Source organism: Pezoporus wallicus, unplaced genomic scaffold, assembly GCF_028554395.1.
Source record: "Pezoporus wallicus isolate ANWC-B61680 ecotype Strahan unplaced genomic scaffold, APGP_CSIRO_Pwel_v1 contig_12728, whole genome shotgun sequence".
Taxonomy (NCBI): domain Eukaryota; kingdom Metazoa; phylum Chordata; class Aves; order Psittaciformes; family Psittacidae; genus Pezoporus; species Pezoporus wallicus.
In genome coordinates this window covers 627,315-645,999 of record NW_026641132.1, presented here as the reverse complement: position 1 = coordinate 645,999, position 18,685 = coordinate 627,315, and the positions used below count along the sequence as shown (strand labels likewise).

Below are 18,685 nucleotides of genomic sequence, written 5' to 3'. Positions count from 1 at the left end.
CTGGAAGATGCAGCTTTCATAACTCAGGACAAGAATTAACAGCTTTTGCCAAGTCTTGAATGGAGAAACCTTTACACTGAGACAAGAAGATGCCATGCCTATCTCACAAAAGGCTGTTTCAGGAGCAATCAAGTTTAAACCAAGTAACTTCAACCTCTCAGAACTCGATACAGAAAGCAAATTCAAAAGAGCATGCTTACCAGTTTCACAGATTTATTGTACATTTTAACATATTCCTGTGAAAGCAGAACTTCATCAATTTTGAAAGTTACACCTGAAAAACTCAACTGTCTTGCTATGTACATTCCTCTCAGCTTCATATCCATAGCAACTATTTCCATGGCACCGACACCTCTAAAATAAAGGAATAAATTAAGTCAATATTAGAATTGTCAAGAGCAAGGATTTAAAAAAAACAAAACAAAACCACAAACCAAAATTACTGAAGTGCTTTAGAAGAAAACAGCATGCTTACAAATGTGAAGGAACATGTTCCAAAATCATTAGTACTGCTTTGTTAAACACATCCAGTCAGGGAGACTTGAAATTTAGCCTTCACGTAAAACTATATCCCTGCCCTGTGATTATTAAGTGTATCCCAAGAAGTATAAATACTCAGTAGTTACTTTTCCCCCAGCATGCATTAGGAGACAGTACCTTAAACTGCAATTGCATAGTTTTGTTGGTCCAAATATATATATGTAACAAAATCTGGCATTACAATTTTATAAACTCCAGTGAAGACTTAAAATAATAAACTGTATTAGGTTATTCAAATTTATGGTGGTATGAAAATAATTAAGCTAGTAGGTAACTTAAATCCTCTTCAACAGCAACACACCTTCAGCAGTACCTTGAGAGCACAAAGTCAACTGCAGAGCTAACTTACAAGCTTGGGCCTGTATTTTCATTATTGCTCATTTAATACGTGCTCAGTAATGAAGTGGAGACTACACTTGCACAGCCTAGAAAAGTCATGCACCATGTAGATGCTACACAAGAAGATGCATACTAAGCTCTACTGCAGCATTCTGAAGCGTTTAAAGTTCTTTTTAAGTAGGCAAAACACAATATATTAAGATGCTCACCTACAAAAGAATGTAGCAGCTGCATTTTCTATTGCCCTCTCACATTTAGTTCTTTTAATAAGCTCTGAAATACAAAGCACCTTGCAACAGCATGCATAATCTTCCTGAACTAAGTTCTTATGCCAGAAAACATAAGAGCAAGACTTCTTCCTGTTCAACTGCCTAAGCTGAATGCATAAGCATTAGAGGGCTTCCGCATATAGTGAAACATCAACTGAGCATACTCAGTACATACAACGTGATTCACGGTATAACACCCACATTTTAAGAGGGCTATTTTCCCAGCAAGCCTCTAAAGATCTCAAACTTTTCTAAGTGCTTGAGAAACACCCCATTTTTCACTACATAACATAAATTGATTCTAGCTTCTAAATCTAGCAGAAATGCAAAGTTATTACGTGACAGGACAAGTTTGTAGAGGACTAGGAGTGAGTGAAGACAAAGAAACTGGAAAGCATAGTCAACCATATGTGTTCTTGCTATAGCTCTTTGAAACATTACCTTCTTTCAACAGCCTGAATAAAATCACTGAATTCCCTAAAAGGAGTTCCTTCACCCCATATTCCAAGACGGTTCATATATGCCATGTTTCTTGGCTCAGATGCACCTAGAAGAAGAACACACTCAGTACCGGTGCCATTAAAAGCATACAGAGACATTAAATGCAAACCAAGTAGTACATACCTGTGGCACTGGCATAAACAACCCTGGCTTTCGGAAGTTTATTCTGAAGTTCCAATACAGCCAGACCTGTTTTTGTTGGTTTGGAGGAACCAACAGGACACAGATTCTTTGCTTTATGACACTCATCGAATACAATCTGAACTGTAATTAAGGAAAACACTTGGTCCCACAGCTAAACCAGAAATATGGTAATCACAGGAGGTGGCAGCAGTAAATGATAAACTCAGAAAGATGTTGGTCATATTTTTCACTAAATGCCTTGGGAAAAATATTTAGCTAGGAAGTACTTAAGAGCATAATTACCAACACCTGAGTTCTTTAAGATGTGGTCAATACTCAGAATTACAAGAGCTCACTGGAGAAAATTTCAGTCTAAGCTTAAAGTTCTTAAATATCACACTTGTATTTTATGTGCTCTTTATAGAGAAAGCAGAAGCTTCACTCTTGGATCAGAGTTGCATGGCAAAAATACGATGGTAGCAGATTTGGCACAAGGTTTGTAAAGCTTCAAGTCTAATGTCAGAGCGTGCACACGATCAATTACTGTCAGGAACAAAGAATACCACTTAAAAATACCAGCAAATAAAAGTATAAGAGTATCTTTAGGGATGGGAGCTTAAAAAGCAATTTGGTTACAATCAACTGAACTCCAGATAAAGGATACGACTCCATCAAAGTCTTCACCGCACCAGTGCAGAAGCTGCTTTAATCTGGTTTTGTATTTACCACCAGACTGACTTTCACCAATAAGAGAAGAGTAGGTAGCAAAGATGACCCCTTTCTTCACACTTCCATTATGTTTGGAAGAAATTTTCCCATACTTGAACTGCAATAAAAAGATAAGAAATAACAGGAATTATTCAGAAGGGATCCTGCCTACTACGTGATTAAGGATGCTGGTGGTCTTAACAGAAAGGTGTGCACACTTTGAACCACTTGTATCCCTACATCATGATGATGGCTTGGCTGGCATATGGTGATGTGGTTAATGGGTTATGTAGGGCTTTACTTAAATACGTACTTATGGAAGACTAGATCTGAGGCCTCAAAAAGATTAACAGCCACATTCTTTGACTACATGGTGTCCTTAAATACAATTAAGATTTTAGTTTCAATGCATGCTTCAGAGCTAATAGGTCAAGTGTATTTATAGCTACTACCATAAATGACTATTTATAAAGCTTTTTAGTATTTTAGAAATTAAGACTTCACAAAGCAAAAGTGTTAACTTAAACCAAACTTTAAGTTCAGTAAATTCAACCAGTAATCACGCTTCACAGTTTAAGTGGCTAATCCTGAGAAGAGTCCCCAAAAATAACTGCACATGCCACTGCTGCTTTAATAAGTTACCGAGGAAGCCTATTATTCAAGTATTACACACAAAATGTAGTACATATAAAATGTGTGCTGGGAGACAGAAAGGAAAAAATGCAAATGCTACATAGTCTAAAGATTTAAAGAATATTTCAGAAAATACTAGTAATAGCAACAGTGGCTTCAACAGTATTTTAGAAAACACATGCTAAGACTTAATCCTACAATAGGGCCTATTTACATGATTAACTTCAAGCACTGTTTGGTTCTTCACAAGATTAAAGCCTGTCAAACAAGACCTACACAGCAAATGTATTGAAATTAGTACATTCTTGCTCTTAGAACAGTCAACATGCACAACTCGTCACACAAGCGTACCTAAAGTTTTGCCTCAACTGTACATAGTAAAAAGTTTCCACACCTTGTTTAATGAATGAACCAATATGTTTTTTGCTCCAATATCTCTCAAATCTCTTTCAGCATCGTATTTCAGATCATTTGACACGCTAAACCTGAAGATAGAAAACAAAGCGTGTATTCTGTAAGTTACAGCAGTTGTTCAGAAAGCACTTGCTACATGTCAGAAGTCAGATTACACTGAATTTAAGTACTACAGTCACTACAGCGTCTGCTCTGACAAATCCTGACACACTTACCAGACTGCTCTTTTTCTGCCTAACAAGTAATTTTCATAGATTATTCCAGCTATGGTCCTTCCTTTTCCTACACCAGCACCATCACCTATCAAGAATCCAGCTCTGTCTCCATTGGGCAGGAATGTTTCATGTTGCTGTAGGAGAAAAGAACAAAAAACTTGTACCCATTCTCCAGAACGCATCACTGTGGATTGTCAGAAATAGGCAAACAATAGAAACATCCTATTGGATGAGACCAGTGGTCCACCCAGCCAAGAGCCTCCTGACAGCAGAAAGAAGGGATTTTATCTCGGGAGAGCGTATGAGCTTATGGACTGCTTTATGTGATCCATTATTCCCCTTAGCACCTACAACTGCTGTAAAATTGCTGTATACATCTGTAATTCTTTTAGTGTCTACTACTACACTGAGTGCCTTTTTTTAACCTACTCATATGCCCCTCCACAGCCTTTTGTGGCACCAAAACCCAGACATCCACTGCCTATGATAAAGATGTATTCTTCTATCAATTTTAAAATCAATTTCCTAGCAGTTTCCCCAAGTTCTGCTGTTCTTGTTCTGTGGGATTCCACTGCCTTCTTGGTTATATAAAACTAGATTTCATGCCTCTTAATTTTTTTCCTCTCTAGATCAAAGTGCCCCAGCCTCATTAGTGTCTTCTCATGAGGTGACTTATTCCCTCCTGTGACCATTTTAGCTGTCTTCTAACTTCACCACCTTCCTCCCAGACACAGTGCTGCAAGCACAACTTCTCATGCGGGCCCACTGAAGTTTAACACAGCAGTAAAGTAACACCCAATCTTGTTCTCCATGCCCATCCCAGTGATACCAGTGTTGACTTTCCTAACCTGCTGCTACTGCAGCCATTAAGTTATTTCAGAGAAATAAAAGTAACGACTAAGAGGTCCTTCCTGAATTTTAAGGCAGTCTGAGATCAGCATCATGGAAGTGGCTTAGACAAAGCTTTTCTAGGTGTATTGCCTCACATTTATCTGAAGCTTACCTGATGCCTTCTAATACAACTCAAACCTTTAAGCTCTTCTTACTTTATCTCCTTATAAAACTGACATAGCTGCACTTGTCAGAGAACAGTTTTTCTTCTTAAATTCTATGTTAGCTTTTAAGCTGTACAAATGTCTCCCATACCTGGGCTGCGTAAGTGATTGCTTCAAGCTGCAGAGCTGACAACCAGCCACTATCAATTGTTTCTTCTGAGATTGATGTCTGGTACCACACATCGGGAGGAGTTACGCTGGATAACGAGCTGGTTTCCACTACTGGGTCAGGGTGACGTAGACCAATTTTTACTGGTTGAAAAGAGGAAAGAAGGGAGAAGATGAAAACTGGTATTATATTTACCAAAACAAATTACAACTGTCTGTTGCAAAGGCAATAACCACCATATTTTGGTGCAACAGTTTGTCAACAGTTAAGCTGCATCACATAGAGGAGTTCTCAAACCTGAATCTGAAGAACTGCTATCTTAAATTTGTTTCTACTTTCACCACCTTCCTCCAAGTTTTATGAAATCAGGTAAAATTCAGTTAACAGAAAATTAAAGTATTTGTGTATGTGACATATTTGAGAAGAAATGGTCTGAACCTTGCCTTCTGAAAAGGCCAGAGGCAGCCTCAAGATGCCAGAATCACAAAAGCAATATTCTTCACACTATGTATATGGCGCTGGCTTTAAGCGGTATGAGAAAAGATTTAGACCAGACATGGTTTAATTGCTGACAGAGCTCACCAGTGACAATAAAAATTAACCATTTAGCTACAAACTCCATGCAAAGTTTTTTGCCTGGTTTTTACTGTAGGTCAGCCATGTACCCAGGAAACAAGATAACAGCTTTTTGTCACTGATTACAATAAAAGAGGAGGAAAAATAAAGAGATGGCCATTAACAGCAGTAAAATATTCACTTTTTTGTTTAAACAGCTCTAAAGTCAGTCAGGAACAATGCAGGAAGAATGTGCTTAGGGTGGTGTTACACCAGAAAACTCAAACTAGATTCTTAAGTGACCACTTAATCCCTTTGCAAAATTTCCTCTGCTGAGGCACAAACCATCTTCACATAGGTAAAGAAAGAGCTCACAAGTCATGTTTCTGAAACAAGTACTGCTCCAAGATACGCTAAAGAACACTTTTTTTTCTATTAAAGAAATCTGTATTCCTTCCAAAACAAAGCACTATAAAAATCTAGGAAAACCCACAACAAATTCAGGTCATTTTCATTTCATTCAGATATTGATCTATCTGGTTTTTGGTGCTAGTAACTACAGAAGAGTTAGCAACAAATTAGCTCACAAAACATTTCAGCCTTTTGACGTAAAAAACCATGAGGTCGTACGTTTTATTGGCATATACTCAGCGTAAGTTTCTGCATGGCCCATTTCTTCTTCATCTTCTTCCTCGGGTTCCTCCTCTTCTTTTACTGCTGGCACTTTCTACAACAGAGAAATACCTGCATTAGTCAAACAGCACATGGCTCATACTCTATATTCTGGGAATTAACATATGAAATGAGCACAAACTTGCACTTGAATGTTTTAACACACGTACTTTGTGAACCAGTGAGCAGCTGGGAAAACTACAGACCCAACTGCAGATACTACACTCTGAACAACCCTCTGAAGACACACAGGCAGAGAACTTCCTTTCCTTTACAAGGAGAGGAAAGTATTCCAAACTCACATAAGCAGAGTGAAAAGAAACACTTCTTACAGCATATTAAATCCGAACTGACTTAAAGAAAACTGCCTTGAAAACACCAATAGTTAATGGCCAAAACCCAACTTTCAAGTGCTCCCATTCTACATTCATTACGCAACTTCACAACTTCAGGGAATAGTTACAATAACCACAGTTCTATCCAATCCTCTCTGAAATCTGAGTGTTATCCATTTCATATTATCACCTTGATCAATAAGTTTGTATTTTAAAGTATTTATGCTCAAATTACATCTTAAACTGACCAGGTCAGCCATGCTAGAGAAAGTCTTCTGACTTCCTCATTTCTAGTTACATGAATAGGGATATTTTAAAAGAGAATGTCTTAAACCACAAAGTGATAGGCTTATCAGCTTGCATTGAGCACACCTTTTATCCACAAAATGAGGTCCTGTTAAGGACAGTAATTTCTTGGAATTGTCATTTATTATACAGATAGTCAGCTCTACACAGCTGTTAGTTTTAATCATTTAGCCAAGTATTCATCCAGTGGAGAAACTTACCTTATGAACAAACAGATGCACTCAGCAACTTCACCACAGAAAAGGCAGATATGAGTAACTACCAAAATTAGTCATAGGGGGTTGTGGTCAGTAAAATATACATTTGGCAAATTAACTATTTGTACTACTTACCATAGTAGGGGAAAAACTTCTCATTTTAATATCATTTATCCATATTCTTGCTACCTCTTTTGTGGAAGCCTCCTTCTTCACGGCACCATTGCTTAGATCAGCTACAAAAGAAAAGCTGCGTTTTATAGGAACTGCCTCCAAACATTGACTCCAATTCACATTCTTCTCTATTAATAAACAGTAAGAGGAATTTAAAACATCTATTGTGTTCTTAAAGCATCAGTGTGCTACTATTTTTGTCCAGATTAAAAAGTATCTCGGCAAGGAGATAAATCCTGTTTCTTTGACTGAAGAAGCTTCCCATGCAATACCACTGCATCCAACAGCGACATTGGGACCAGTTGTGTTAGTTTCAATACTGAAATAATTCTGACTTTGACCAAATCTATACAAAACACTTAGAAATACTCCATCTTGTGAGCCTTCGAAGTTTCATAACAAACCAGAAAGTCCAGTGTTTCAACAGAAATGAGATTACCTGATCGAGTGGCATTTACCACCTCAGGACAAACTACAGTTATATCTGTAAAACAAAAAGTCAACACTTTGGACTCAGTTGTTTAAAGTTTATAGCAGGATCTTTCAGGAAGACAATTTATTAACTTTCCAGTCCTCTGTCACATTTGGAAGCATCTGGCAACAGGGCTTATACAGAACTGAAACAATTTACACAAGGGTAGATGTAAAACATTGAGAGCAGCTGTCAAATTTCCATCACACTGAGAGTCAATGCATGTAATAAACTTAGCATAACTGTCCCTAACAAACAATTAAGACAACTGCACAAATAAAGTTCCCCTCAAAGAAGCTGCATGATTTAACTTCTTAAAATTTTACAATCTAGAACTCCTGCTGCCTGAATTATGTGAAAAGACCATGGTGCCTTCCAAGAGCTCATCTGCCCTTGAAATTTCTACATGCATTTGGGGTTTTGTAACCACAAAGAAAGATCCAGAAACACAAGGACACAAAGAATAGAAATGCAGTTCTAGAAGTTGCACGCCTCCTTTTCACTTAATACAGAAGCTACAGATTCAACTACTTTCTGCAGCTGTGCCACTACAACAGCTACTGTGCTGTTACCTACTACTTATTGCTCCTGGGAGTTTTCATTAAGCAGCAAGGGGGAAGTCAGCCCTATAAAACCTTCTCCCCCTCCTCTTCCTCACTCCTTCACCCCCCACCCCAGCTTCAGTTGGGGTCTCAATTTTGCCAATCATGCAATGGAGGCACATCCTTCTTTTTGTTTCAGCCCTAACAGACAGCTTCATCTACTGCATGCTCTATCTGCATATGGAAAAATAGGTTACTTCCAATCCCGCCTATAAGATCAGTATATCTTGGAGAGAGTGGAAAAAAGTACTAATTTGTCATAGTTCCACAGCAACTATCCAGTAGAACAGAAAGTGATGTAGACTCAAGATAGCTACATCAACTTCAGTAATGTTCACAAATTAATTTTACCAATTTGCCAACTGCAGTCTAAAAATGTAAATCTTCCTCATTCCTTACAGTAAATCAAGAGCTTAGTTATTTTTAAAAGCCTTTCTGTATTACTTCGCCCTGAATGCTAACAGTATTCCAGTTAGAACAGAATTTATCAGGTTTTCTGGATCATTTAATTTTACTGTGATATTCTACTCCTCAATGAAAATACAAGATGTGCAAAGACCTTCACATTCTGTTATTTCACTGTTTGTCTAAAAAAATATGAGTTAAAAGAAAAACTCACTTGCTGCAGTTGCTACTGGCTGGGCAATATTAGGAGGTGGCTTCAACTTCATGAGTTCATTAAGACTATTGTTCTTTAGCAGATCTTTCAGCTGAATCTGGTCCTTTGAAGGTGCAGTGGTCAAGGCATTGCGAACTGCTGGTGCTGCAACCGAGGGACGAGTAGTTGTGCTGGTCTGAATGATTTTTGCTACAGTGATAGTCTGCCTTGTAGTTGTAACAGGTGTTGTTTTTGTCATCACTAGCGTAGTCCCCAAAGTTGGAAGCTGATTTATTTGATTCAGCACAAAGGTTGTGGTGGATGGTGGTTGCTAGCAACAAAAAACAACAGGGAAATTTTCAGAAGACAGTGAAAAAGAGCAGACTTTAGTAGCCCTTCATCTAGGGGACAAGAAGTCACCAGTTTTTAAAACACTTGTAATAAGAAATGTCTTCACATAACATGCTGAAGATGTTACGAGTAATTATCTTGTGGTGCAACAGTTTGAGCAAGAAGTGTCTATCAATACACTGCCATACGTGGTTTTGCACATTTAGCACATTTTAAAGGAAATATAAAATAGGATGAAGGATTCATTGTCTAGGTACAAGACATGACTACTGCAGGTACAGGGACCCTATGCTGAGAGTTTCAAATACATACACTATCTGCACAATTGCTAAGCTTTCACAGTCTCAGTACAAGCAGAATTGAGATGATGGCTAACTGCCACTTTACAGTCCCACCTCTCTCATTACATTTTACTAATACACTGTATTGGGTTTATGTGGCAAGGTTAGGTTGCAGGGGTGGCTTCTGTGAGAAGATGCCAGAAGCCTCCCCCACATCCAATAGAGCCAGTTCCAGCCTTCTGTAAGATGAACCCACAGCTGGTCAAGGCTGAACCCATCATAGCTAGTACAGTGTTTTGGCTTTAGTGTGAGAACATGCTGATAAGACACCCATCTTTTAGTTGTTGCTGAGCAGTGCTTATCCCCATCAAGGACTTTTCAATCTCTCATGCCCTACCAGTGAGGAGGTGCAGGAAGAAGCCAAGAGGGAACAGCGACCTCACCCAAACTAGCCAGAGGGGTATTTCATACCATAGCTTGTCATGCTTGGTATAGAAACTGGGGGGAGTTACCCAGAAGGGACCGATTGCTGCTCAGGCCAGACATCGGTGGGTGCTGAGCAATTGTATTGTGCATCACTTGTGTTTATTGGGTTTTTTGACTTTTCTCTCTTAGTTTTATATTCTATCCCCATGTTATTTCACTTATTATTATTAGTAATAGTAGTATATAGCTCTTTAGTTATTAAACTGTCATCTCAACCCATGGGATTTACATTCTTTTGGTTCTCCTCCCCACCCTGCCCAGAAGGAAGAAGGGGGGTTGTGAGTGAGCGGCTGCGTGGTGCTCAGTTATCAGCTGGGTCTAAGCCACAGCGCATATTTAAGAAGGGAGGAAGAACCACAGTGCAATCAACAACTGGGAGAAGAGTGAGAGTATGCAAGAAAACTGCAGGCTCCACCGTCAATGAGGAAGGAGAAAAGGAGGTGCTCCAGGCTGTCCACCTGCAGCTCATGGAGGGCCCCATGCCAGAGCAGATGCACATCCTTCAGGCACATCATGACCTTATGGAGAGGGGCAGGTTTTCTGGCAGGAAATGGAGGGACCCACATTGGAACAGTCTGTTCCTGAAGGACTGTGCGCCATGGGAAGGGCCCACAGTGAGGCAGTTTGTGGAGAACTGCAGTCTGGGAGAATGATCCATGTTGGAAAAGTTTGTGAAGGAGCTGCTGCAGCAGGGAATGAGCATGAGGAGCAAGCAGCAGCACAGACAAGGCTCTCATTATCCTACTCCAGTGATAACTGGCAATGAATTTGATTTTCCCAAGTCAAGTCTGTTTTGGCTGCGACACTAACTGCTGATCTCCCTGTCCTTACCTCAGCCCACAAGTCTTGCATCATTTTTCCTCCATCCAGCTGAGGACGGGGGAGCGAAAGAGCACCTGACGTCCCACCAAGGTTAACCCACCACAATAACACATGTAAAACCTTGAAGTACCAGTCCTTACCCGAACATTTAATAAGGCTGGAGTCGATACAGTCTCTGGTTCTTGCTTCACAGCAGCTGTGGCCTCAGTCTCCAAGCCTAGTTCTAAAGCACTAAGTGGCACTGACTGCAGAGGAAAGAAAGTAAGCATCAGGAAACTTTAATATTAGCAGGGAAAAAAAAACTTAAGAGTAAATATCCACCCACAGAACAGGGAAGTTCTCAACTGTGCCCATTAACAAAGGCTTCACTGAAAATAAAGATCAGCAAGAGGTCAAATTCCCATCCAGAGAAGTTAAACGTACAACACTTTGTTAGTTAACTGCTGTAAAAATGTAATTAGTTTTGTAATATCACTGTTAAGCGTACTGCTGCTCCCACTCTGTGGCTGAAACAGTCAATTATGAAATAACCGAGTGCTGTCATGGAGCTTAAACACTGTATTGTATTACACTTTTTTCACACATTTCATAAGAGAGCAGTTAGACTCCAGTGATGTTAGAGTTCTCCATGGCTACATGACAGCAGGCCACCCTTTAAGGCTGAGAAGTTAAGTATATTTATGTTTATACTGACGTAAACAGTGCACTTTAGATTGCTTTTTTCTTATAAAAGTTTAAAATTAATTAACAAGTCATTTCCCAACCTCAGTACTATGAAGCAAGAAGTTTATGAAAACTCCACATTCATTAACTATTTGCCATGGATATCCCTCCAGCCCCCCTCAGTATATCAGGTAGAAGCTCTTCGGTCCTATAGCTAACACCTATGTTCTTGTTTTAACCTGCTGAACAGCTGGAGTTGGTGCTGGAGTTGCAAGAACCATGTCCGGAGAGTCGATATCAAACAGGTCATTTGGACTGATTCCACTCTCACTCAAAGCAGCAAGCAACAGATCTTGTCCTGGCTCCACCATCTCTAAAAGAATTAGAACCACAAATACCAGTTACATTTCGTTCTGACTTTGTGCACACACACATACTCACAATTGAGGTTCCCCTTCCTGCATTTAAGGGCGTACACGATGTGCTCTCCTGTACATGCAGTTTCACTTTCCAGATTTGTTCTGGCTCTTTTGTTCATTTGGAGATTTTCCCTCTACTTTGTTTTTTAAATCTTTTCAATATACCCACCATATTCAGAAGCAGGAAGAATTAAGCAGTTTACTGCAGAAGATGCTATCATACCCATAAACTTAAAAAGAAAAAATAAACCTTTTCTGGTCTTTGCTGCACCACGCTTTTGAGCCTTACAAGAACTACAAGAGGCAGAAACGATGAGACTGTATTATGCTAATGCCAGAGTCTTTGTCAGTGAAACACACTGCACGAGGGAAGCACAATTAAAACTCATTTAGTTTATCTTGTAACAACAAGTTAGTGATAAAAAAGCTTATAAGGAAAGCTTTTCTTTCTTGCTTGCCATTACATTAGGTAGTAATTCATTCATATGAGAAATTTTGTTTTGCATAGTGGAAAGAACCAATGTTCCATTATTGTAGTATGTTAACTACATATTAAATAGGACACTAACGTCAGGTCACAGACTCCTTTATGTGTAGGACGAGCAAAATTAACTTCAAAAGCTATTCTAGACAGTGTAAAACCTTGTTAAAAAAGCCAAATACTCTGTTTTCAGATTAAGACAGAACATATTTTGCTTCCTTGAGAAGGAAGTCCATTTGTGTTAGTACCAAGACAAAAATTACATGAGACCACATAACTTGAGCTGTTGCTTACATATTCTATACCTCAATAGAGATTTATTTCCCTTCTCCTCTACACCCCCTGTAACATCCACTGGTAACAAAACACCAAAACGTAACAAAGATGAACACCTATTCTAGAGGAGGCAAGAGGACAAAAATATTTATTGGCACTTTAGATACACTCACTCACAGGCTCCAAATCAGCATTCACTTGCTTGTCCTCCTTTACATGTACAGCTAAGCCACATTCAGCTGCTTGGTCACACACATAATTCATTACAAGAATTACCTGTTCTGCCAAATGTGCTAAGTTAAGCCTCAGGCACATAATTCTTATTCTTCCTAGTTTTAGTCTGTGCAATAATAGGGAGAAACTTTCTTTCAGTGGACTAATACCAAAATGGTGGCACCACAACTGTAGCAGTGGATGTAAGGTACTGAGACAAGGGAAAGATGTATTTTGAAGCATCAAAAGATTGCACTACCCAGAAGAATAGCGAAGCAACAAGCAGTAACTGGTGGGACTGCTACTGGCCACACGCAATCCCACTGAACACCGCTTGCTGTGTCAAAACTAGATTCTACTTTTTTAAAGGCATTTGAGGTGATCACGTAATTACAAACCAGACCATTCTGCCAATTTATCAGACACAGAAGATATTAAGAAATAAAGACATCTAGCAGATTTAATTAACATGGCAGCTCCTTCAAAGCATGTCACCTCCCACTAGTCTATCTCCTAGAACCTTGAATGGGTCATAAAAAATGAGTAAGAACAGACTGTCAGCTCTACCTTGCAGAAGGATTAAGTGCCTCATCTCAAAACAAGGGGATCTCACATATATATTAATTCTGTAGGATAAATCCTTAATTTTCAGACTGAAATATTAACAGCAAGGCTCATAGCTAAGTTTAGAAGCTTACAGCATTGTTTGCTGATTAGGAACAGGTGAGTTTAGAAAGATTAAGACTGCAGATGGAGTTTTAGCTCATCAGTACATTTGGTGTTAGGAACTTCAGAGCATTCAGATTAATTTGTCCACAAAAGGTGAATTAAGACAGGTTACCCCTTCAAAACAGCAGCTCCAAAACACTTCATGTTCACAACCCTACAGTGTCCATTTGGGAAGGGGGCATGAGCGCTCTTCCATACAGTGCAACACCTTTGCTCTACATGGTCAAATAAACAAGCCTGTCCAAATGTACCAGGGAAAAAATGCCAGTTACGAAGTGTTTTAGTCTGTATGTAGTTTTGATGACACCAGCTCTAAGAGAAGATATGATTAAAACTTGGTTGAGAGATAAGCGGCTCTACTGAATAAAGGCATGGAAAGACAAATTTGGGGCGCTTACTTAAAAGAGAGCTAGCACCAAAAAAAATTACTCAAGCTAACTTCTAGCCTACCCTTGCAATATGTGAAGGCTTTCCTATGAAGTTGAGACTCAAAACAAAACCAAGGCTAGAAAAAAACCACACCAACAGCACACAAAAACACATCCTCCCTAACCAACCTAAAACAGTGCCACAACCCAACAACTGTGTTTCAAGTTTAACATCGCTATGATAATACTGAACTCCATGTTTTTAATCTTTAAAACCGCCACGGATAGCCTGAGATTGTTTCACCAAGCTCAGAAAAAAAGTATTTGTAGCAGTAATAATTTAATTGCTCATTTCAGCTTTCATGAGGTACTGAGTGATAGAAATTAGTGTAGGAATTCCTACAATTCCAGAATTACTATCTTCAGCTTAGAAGCATCCCTTTCCTAGCATGGCTCTCTTCACGTGAGAAATCCCCCAGCTGCATCTCTCACACTAACCCCAAATTTAACAGTCTTAAAGCTTAGCAATTGTTAACAATCCAGTAAAAAGCAAGTAGAACAGCAGCAATAGTTTATTTGTGTCAGACAGTCTGGACAATGGAAGTTTGACTAGTTTCACTTATTTTGTTTCTGTACACTAGGAACAAAGCTGCATTGTTTGAAACTGGAACAAAAGGAATTCGGGACTTCTAGAATTTTTACATTATAAGTCACTGAATACTTCATACCAATTTTAGGCTTTGTGGAACTTCCAAGCCCCACAGCTGCCTATCCCCAATTTTCATGCAGTAAGGAAATTCAATGCGGAGAAATAAGTAAATACAGGCAAAGCTGCACTGTGATAGGTCAGTTTATTTTTTGTGACATATGCTAGTCAAGCCTAAAGCGTTATCAAGCTGAAACAGCTCCATAATCTTACAAGGTAGGAGGCTCCTCAGTTAACACAAGTGAAAGCGACTTTATCAAGCTCTGCAGCTCAGCTTTGGCAATACTATATAAGGACCTGTTTGCCACATCTTTAAAATCTCCAAAGAAATTACTTATAAAAAAGTTGTGAATATTACAAGCTGTTCCCTAAGCATTTCACCAATCCAAGGACTGTTGTGAGCATGCAGAATCTTGCAGATAAGGTTGTCTATGTTTAGTCGGGCTGCCCAATGTCACTGAGCAAGATTCGACCTGTTAGATACAGCTAACAAAAAATATATATTTCTAGAATTCCAGCAGTAGCAATATTTCAGTTTCTTTTGTATCAATCATATAAACTGCTGCCATTTCAAGAAGGGCTATCACAATGCATCAAGCATTTCTATAAGGTGCTCTTCTGCTGCAGAATATAGCCTAAAACTTTGATAAAGACAGCTTTGCTACCACTGCACGTTATGTAAATAGCTTCTGATTTAAAGACACAAAACCAAAATGCCATGTTTAATAGTATGTCATGTATCCATGCCAACCTGACTCTCTCCCTCCCTCCATTTTAGCTTTGGTACAAAGAAGGAAAAAACAAAACAAAAAGGGATTCTAAAGCACATGCTAAGCAACCCACCCTCCATTTCCCCCAAGGAAAATAATGGCAGAATCCTAAACAATGAAAAAGCTTTTGCTTTGTAGGGGTGAGAGTTACATGTTGTAACACTGTATACCTAATGTGCTTATCTAAAACTCATCATCAACTCTAACATCACAGCTTAGCTCAAATCAATCACAATCAACCAGGCACAGCTATTTCCAAACCCTTTGGACATCTGGCCTCTGTGGCACACCCAACATGCAAATGTGGGTTTAAATGGGACCAATGCAGTTTGGCAATTCCTGTTTCTCCTTTTACTGGGAGGGGTTTTCCCACTGGCTTTCTGAGGGATACATGTCACTTGAACTACACTGGAAGCCACTTAAAATACCACACAAATACTGAAGTTGTAGAGAAAAGACAGGTATGACCCCACCAGCTTTCTGCCTGAACCACAAGCTACTATTAACCTAAAAAATTCCCCATCTACATTCACAGCCTCTCACAACAGAGGTGTAAGGGCTGCTAACCCCTAATCCCACACAACAGGATTCTCTGGATATCCAGATGGGTTCTGCTCATCTTGCAGCTTTTGGCTCCAGAAGGCAACCTAGGAAACAATAAAATAGGAAAAAAGCCAACCCATTCCCTTCTGGTCCTTTCCAAGTCACCATCCAACCATAGAGTAAGGCACTAATGACTGAACTCACCCATCCTTACAGGCCTTACCCTCAAGCCTAATAGTTAACATGGCATTTGAATGTACAAAGTTTACTTTTGATACACAAAACCCTGTAAAACACACAACAGTTTTGCACACGCTGGCCACCTCTCTGAAGTCATCGCGTGTAAGGACACGAGGTCGTTCAGGATGCTGCAGGACTCAGCTCTGCCTCAAAGCTCTCTTACAACTAGTCTATGAAATTCACAGCGGTCAGGATATACAGACTGAAAATGGGAAACTGAGAAGCTTTTAAAATGTGAAATGTAATGATTTGGCTAAAAATCAGCCTTCAGACTAAATGGCTGGAGGTCAAAATTTATGCTATAGTGAAGGCTTTTATGAAATAAAACCCAGAAGAGGCAGCAGCGGTATCTGAGCACTTTTACCCTCCCTCGATTTTGGCCCGGGAGTCACTTCTAGGTGTATCTCGAGGAACAAGAAACACATTAACCATACTTGCTGCCCATTTCAATAGCTTCTCAAATAGCTGTTGTTCAGTTCTGACATCAAAGAATTTGTCTGGATAACAAGACAAACTGCCCGCATTTTAAAGACTATAATGGCATTCAGAAGTAACATATCACACCAGTAAGATCTAGGAAACCAGTTCAAATGTCATGCTGTTACACCACTTCTGCCCTAGCAAATTATTTGCTTTACATCATCAACTATGGCTTTTCAATTTAAGGGGGGCAAAAAAGCTTGCAAAACATTCATGCATGCATTTAATTAATTTTAATACAGAAGCAACCTACACACTCTATAAAGCCAATCAGTGCATCACTGAGTTCTTAACTCCAGAGCAAGGAGCAAGTAATGGGGAAAAAAAAAGGTAATTAAAAGAATTATTAGCTTGAATAAACAATACAATCTGAAGTTATCTAATTCATCAATTCAACCTTTTTAAGCATTTAAACGATTGGCCTGATCTTTAGCAGATATCAAACATCTAAAACCAGCCTACGAATACCTGCTAGAAAGTCCAAGAGTTGTAATTTATACCCCCAAAGACAGTGTGGAACCTGCTCAGCTAAAAATAACAATGGAACAACCGATAAAAAGACAGACAGAAACCCCACAAGGCCTCTTCCCCTTCAGACTGTAAGGGCATTTTTATGTTAAACAATTACTCACCCTAGCAACCTCTGTTTGAGGTGCGCTCGTTAAGAATCACTGGACTTTGAGGCCGGGTCTGTCGCTGCGGCTTTCAGCCCCACCGGGAGCTGCGGGGCTCCGGCCGGGCGCGCCAGCCCCGCGGGAAGGCAGCGGGAGGGTCCCGGTTCCCGGCCTCGCCACCTTCCCCACCAACACGTGTTACCGACATAAACTTCCGGGTTGGGCGAGAATTGGCTGCGTAATTGTGTCCCATGCGCGACTTTTTGTTTTCAACCCTTCATTTCTTTAAAGATCCCTTTAACAACGCTGGGATCCCGGAGAAGGGCGATGGGGTTGAGGCTCACGGCAGCCTTTAGAGCCACTCCAGCACCATAAATCACCCCCCCACACACACACACACACGCACCCCGCCTCGTTTCACCAGAGCGGCTCCATTTCAAACGTTAACAATTACCCCCGCCGCTGAAAGCCCGCACAAAGGCGAGCGCCGCGGACCCGGCGGGGAGACGCCGCCGTCCCGATGCCATTTTACCCGAGCAGGGCGGGGGAGCGAGCCCAGCCCCACAGCCGCCCCCCACCCCCGCGCCGCCAGCCGCTACCGAAACGCTTCCCCACAGCCAAGGGGGCTCCGCTGCCCGCCCAGGCGGCCCCACCGCTCCCCACACGGCCTCGGGCACAAAGTTTATCCGACTCGCAAGCAAGCGACGGCCCAGCCGGGCCAGCGGCTCCTTCCCCCGCCTCACCGCGCCGCACCGGGCCCACCGGGGACCCCCGGCGGGGGCGGCCGTGCGGCCCGCCCCAGCGTGAGGGGCCAAGAGAGACGCGGAGCCCACGGCCGACACGGCGGCTTCCCCTTCCCGCAGCACCCCCCTCACACACACACACACACACACCGCGGGGCCCGGTGCGCAGCGGCGTCTGAGGAGAGAGAACCCCCGGGGGCGCCGCAGGGAACCCGCCGCGCAGGGAGCGGCCTGAGGCGGCCGAGCAGCCCCGCAGCCAAGCGGCAGGGCGGAGCAGCACTCACTCACTCTCTCTCGGTCGCTCCCGGTCCTCCCGCGGCCGCTCCTAGAAGTGTCCGCCGCTGGCGCCGCCGCCCGCCGCTCTCTAACTCACGGCCGCCATCTTTGCGCGCTTCGCCCCACGTGATGCGCGGCCCCTCCACGCTGGCCTCCCCCAATCACGTGGCCGCCGCCACCGTCTCGCGCCCAACCCCCCCCCCTCCTTTCACCCCCCGTTTCTCCCCCCTCGCCCCCCTCCTCCCCCCCCCCGCCGCTGCCGCCGCCACCGGAGTGTGGCGCACGCTCCCCCCGACCCCGTCACGTGACATGCCGCTCCTCGTTCCTCCCTGCCCAACAGCTCCCCGACACCCGGCGTATCCACCGTCCTCAGAGCGCGACGTCCCCCGCGGGCGGGCGCTGCCTCG

At 41.6% G+C, this 18,685-nt stretch overlaps 1 protein-coding gene across 4 annotated transcripts in view; it reads right to left on the bottom strand.

The window, feature by feature from the left end:
- The window catches only part of SBNO1 (strawberry notch homolog 1), a 32,009-nt gene extending 13,619 nt beyond the window's left edge, over positions 1–18,390 (bottom strand). Inside the window, exons 1-15 of one of the 4 annotated variants that reach the window (XM_057422047.1) lie at positions 18,291–18,390; positions 17,278–17,554; positions 11,660–11,793; positions 10,898–11,002; positions 8,839–9,148; positions 7,585–7,629; positions 7,107–7,207; positions 6,092–6,188; positions 4,889–5,049; positions 3,743–3,876; positions 3,508–3,598; positions 2,437–2,598; positions 1,773–1,908; positions 1,590–1,695; positions 201–354 (exon numbers count right to left, since the gene is read on the bottom strand). In XM_057422047.1, coding sequence (XP_057278030.1) covers positions 201–354; positions 1,590–1,695; positions 1,773–1,908; positions 2,437–2,598; positions 3,508–3,598; positions 3,743–3,876; positions 4,889–5,049; positions 6,092–6,188; positions 7,107–7,207; positions 7,585–7,629; positions 8,839–9,148; positions 10,898–11,002; positions 11,660–11,791 — 1,734 coding nt within the window. In that variant the 5' untranslated portion in view covers positions 11,792–11,793; positions 17,278–17,554; positions 18,291–18,390. Of the gene's footprint in view, positions 1–200; positions 355–1,589; positions 1,696–1,772; positions 1,909–2,436; positions 2,599–3,507; positions 3,599–3,742; positions 3,877–4,888; positions 5,050–6,091; positions 6,189–7,106; positions 7,208–7,584; positions 7,630–8,838; positions 9,149–10,897; positions 11,003–11,659; positions 11,794–17,277; positions 17,659–18,290 lie in introns of those variants that run through there. The other 3 variants (XM_057422045.1, XM_057422046.1, XM_057422048.1) reach the window with 3 other exon arrangements.
- Between the last annotated feature and the right edge of the window lie 295 nt (positions 18,391–18,685).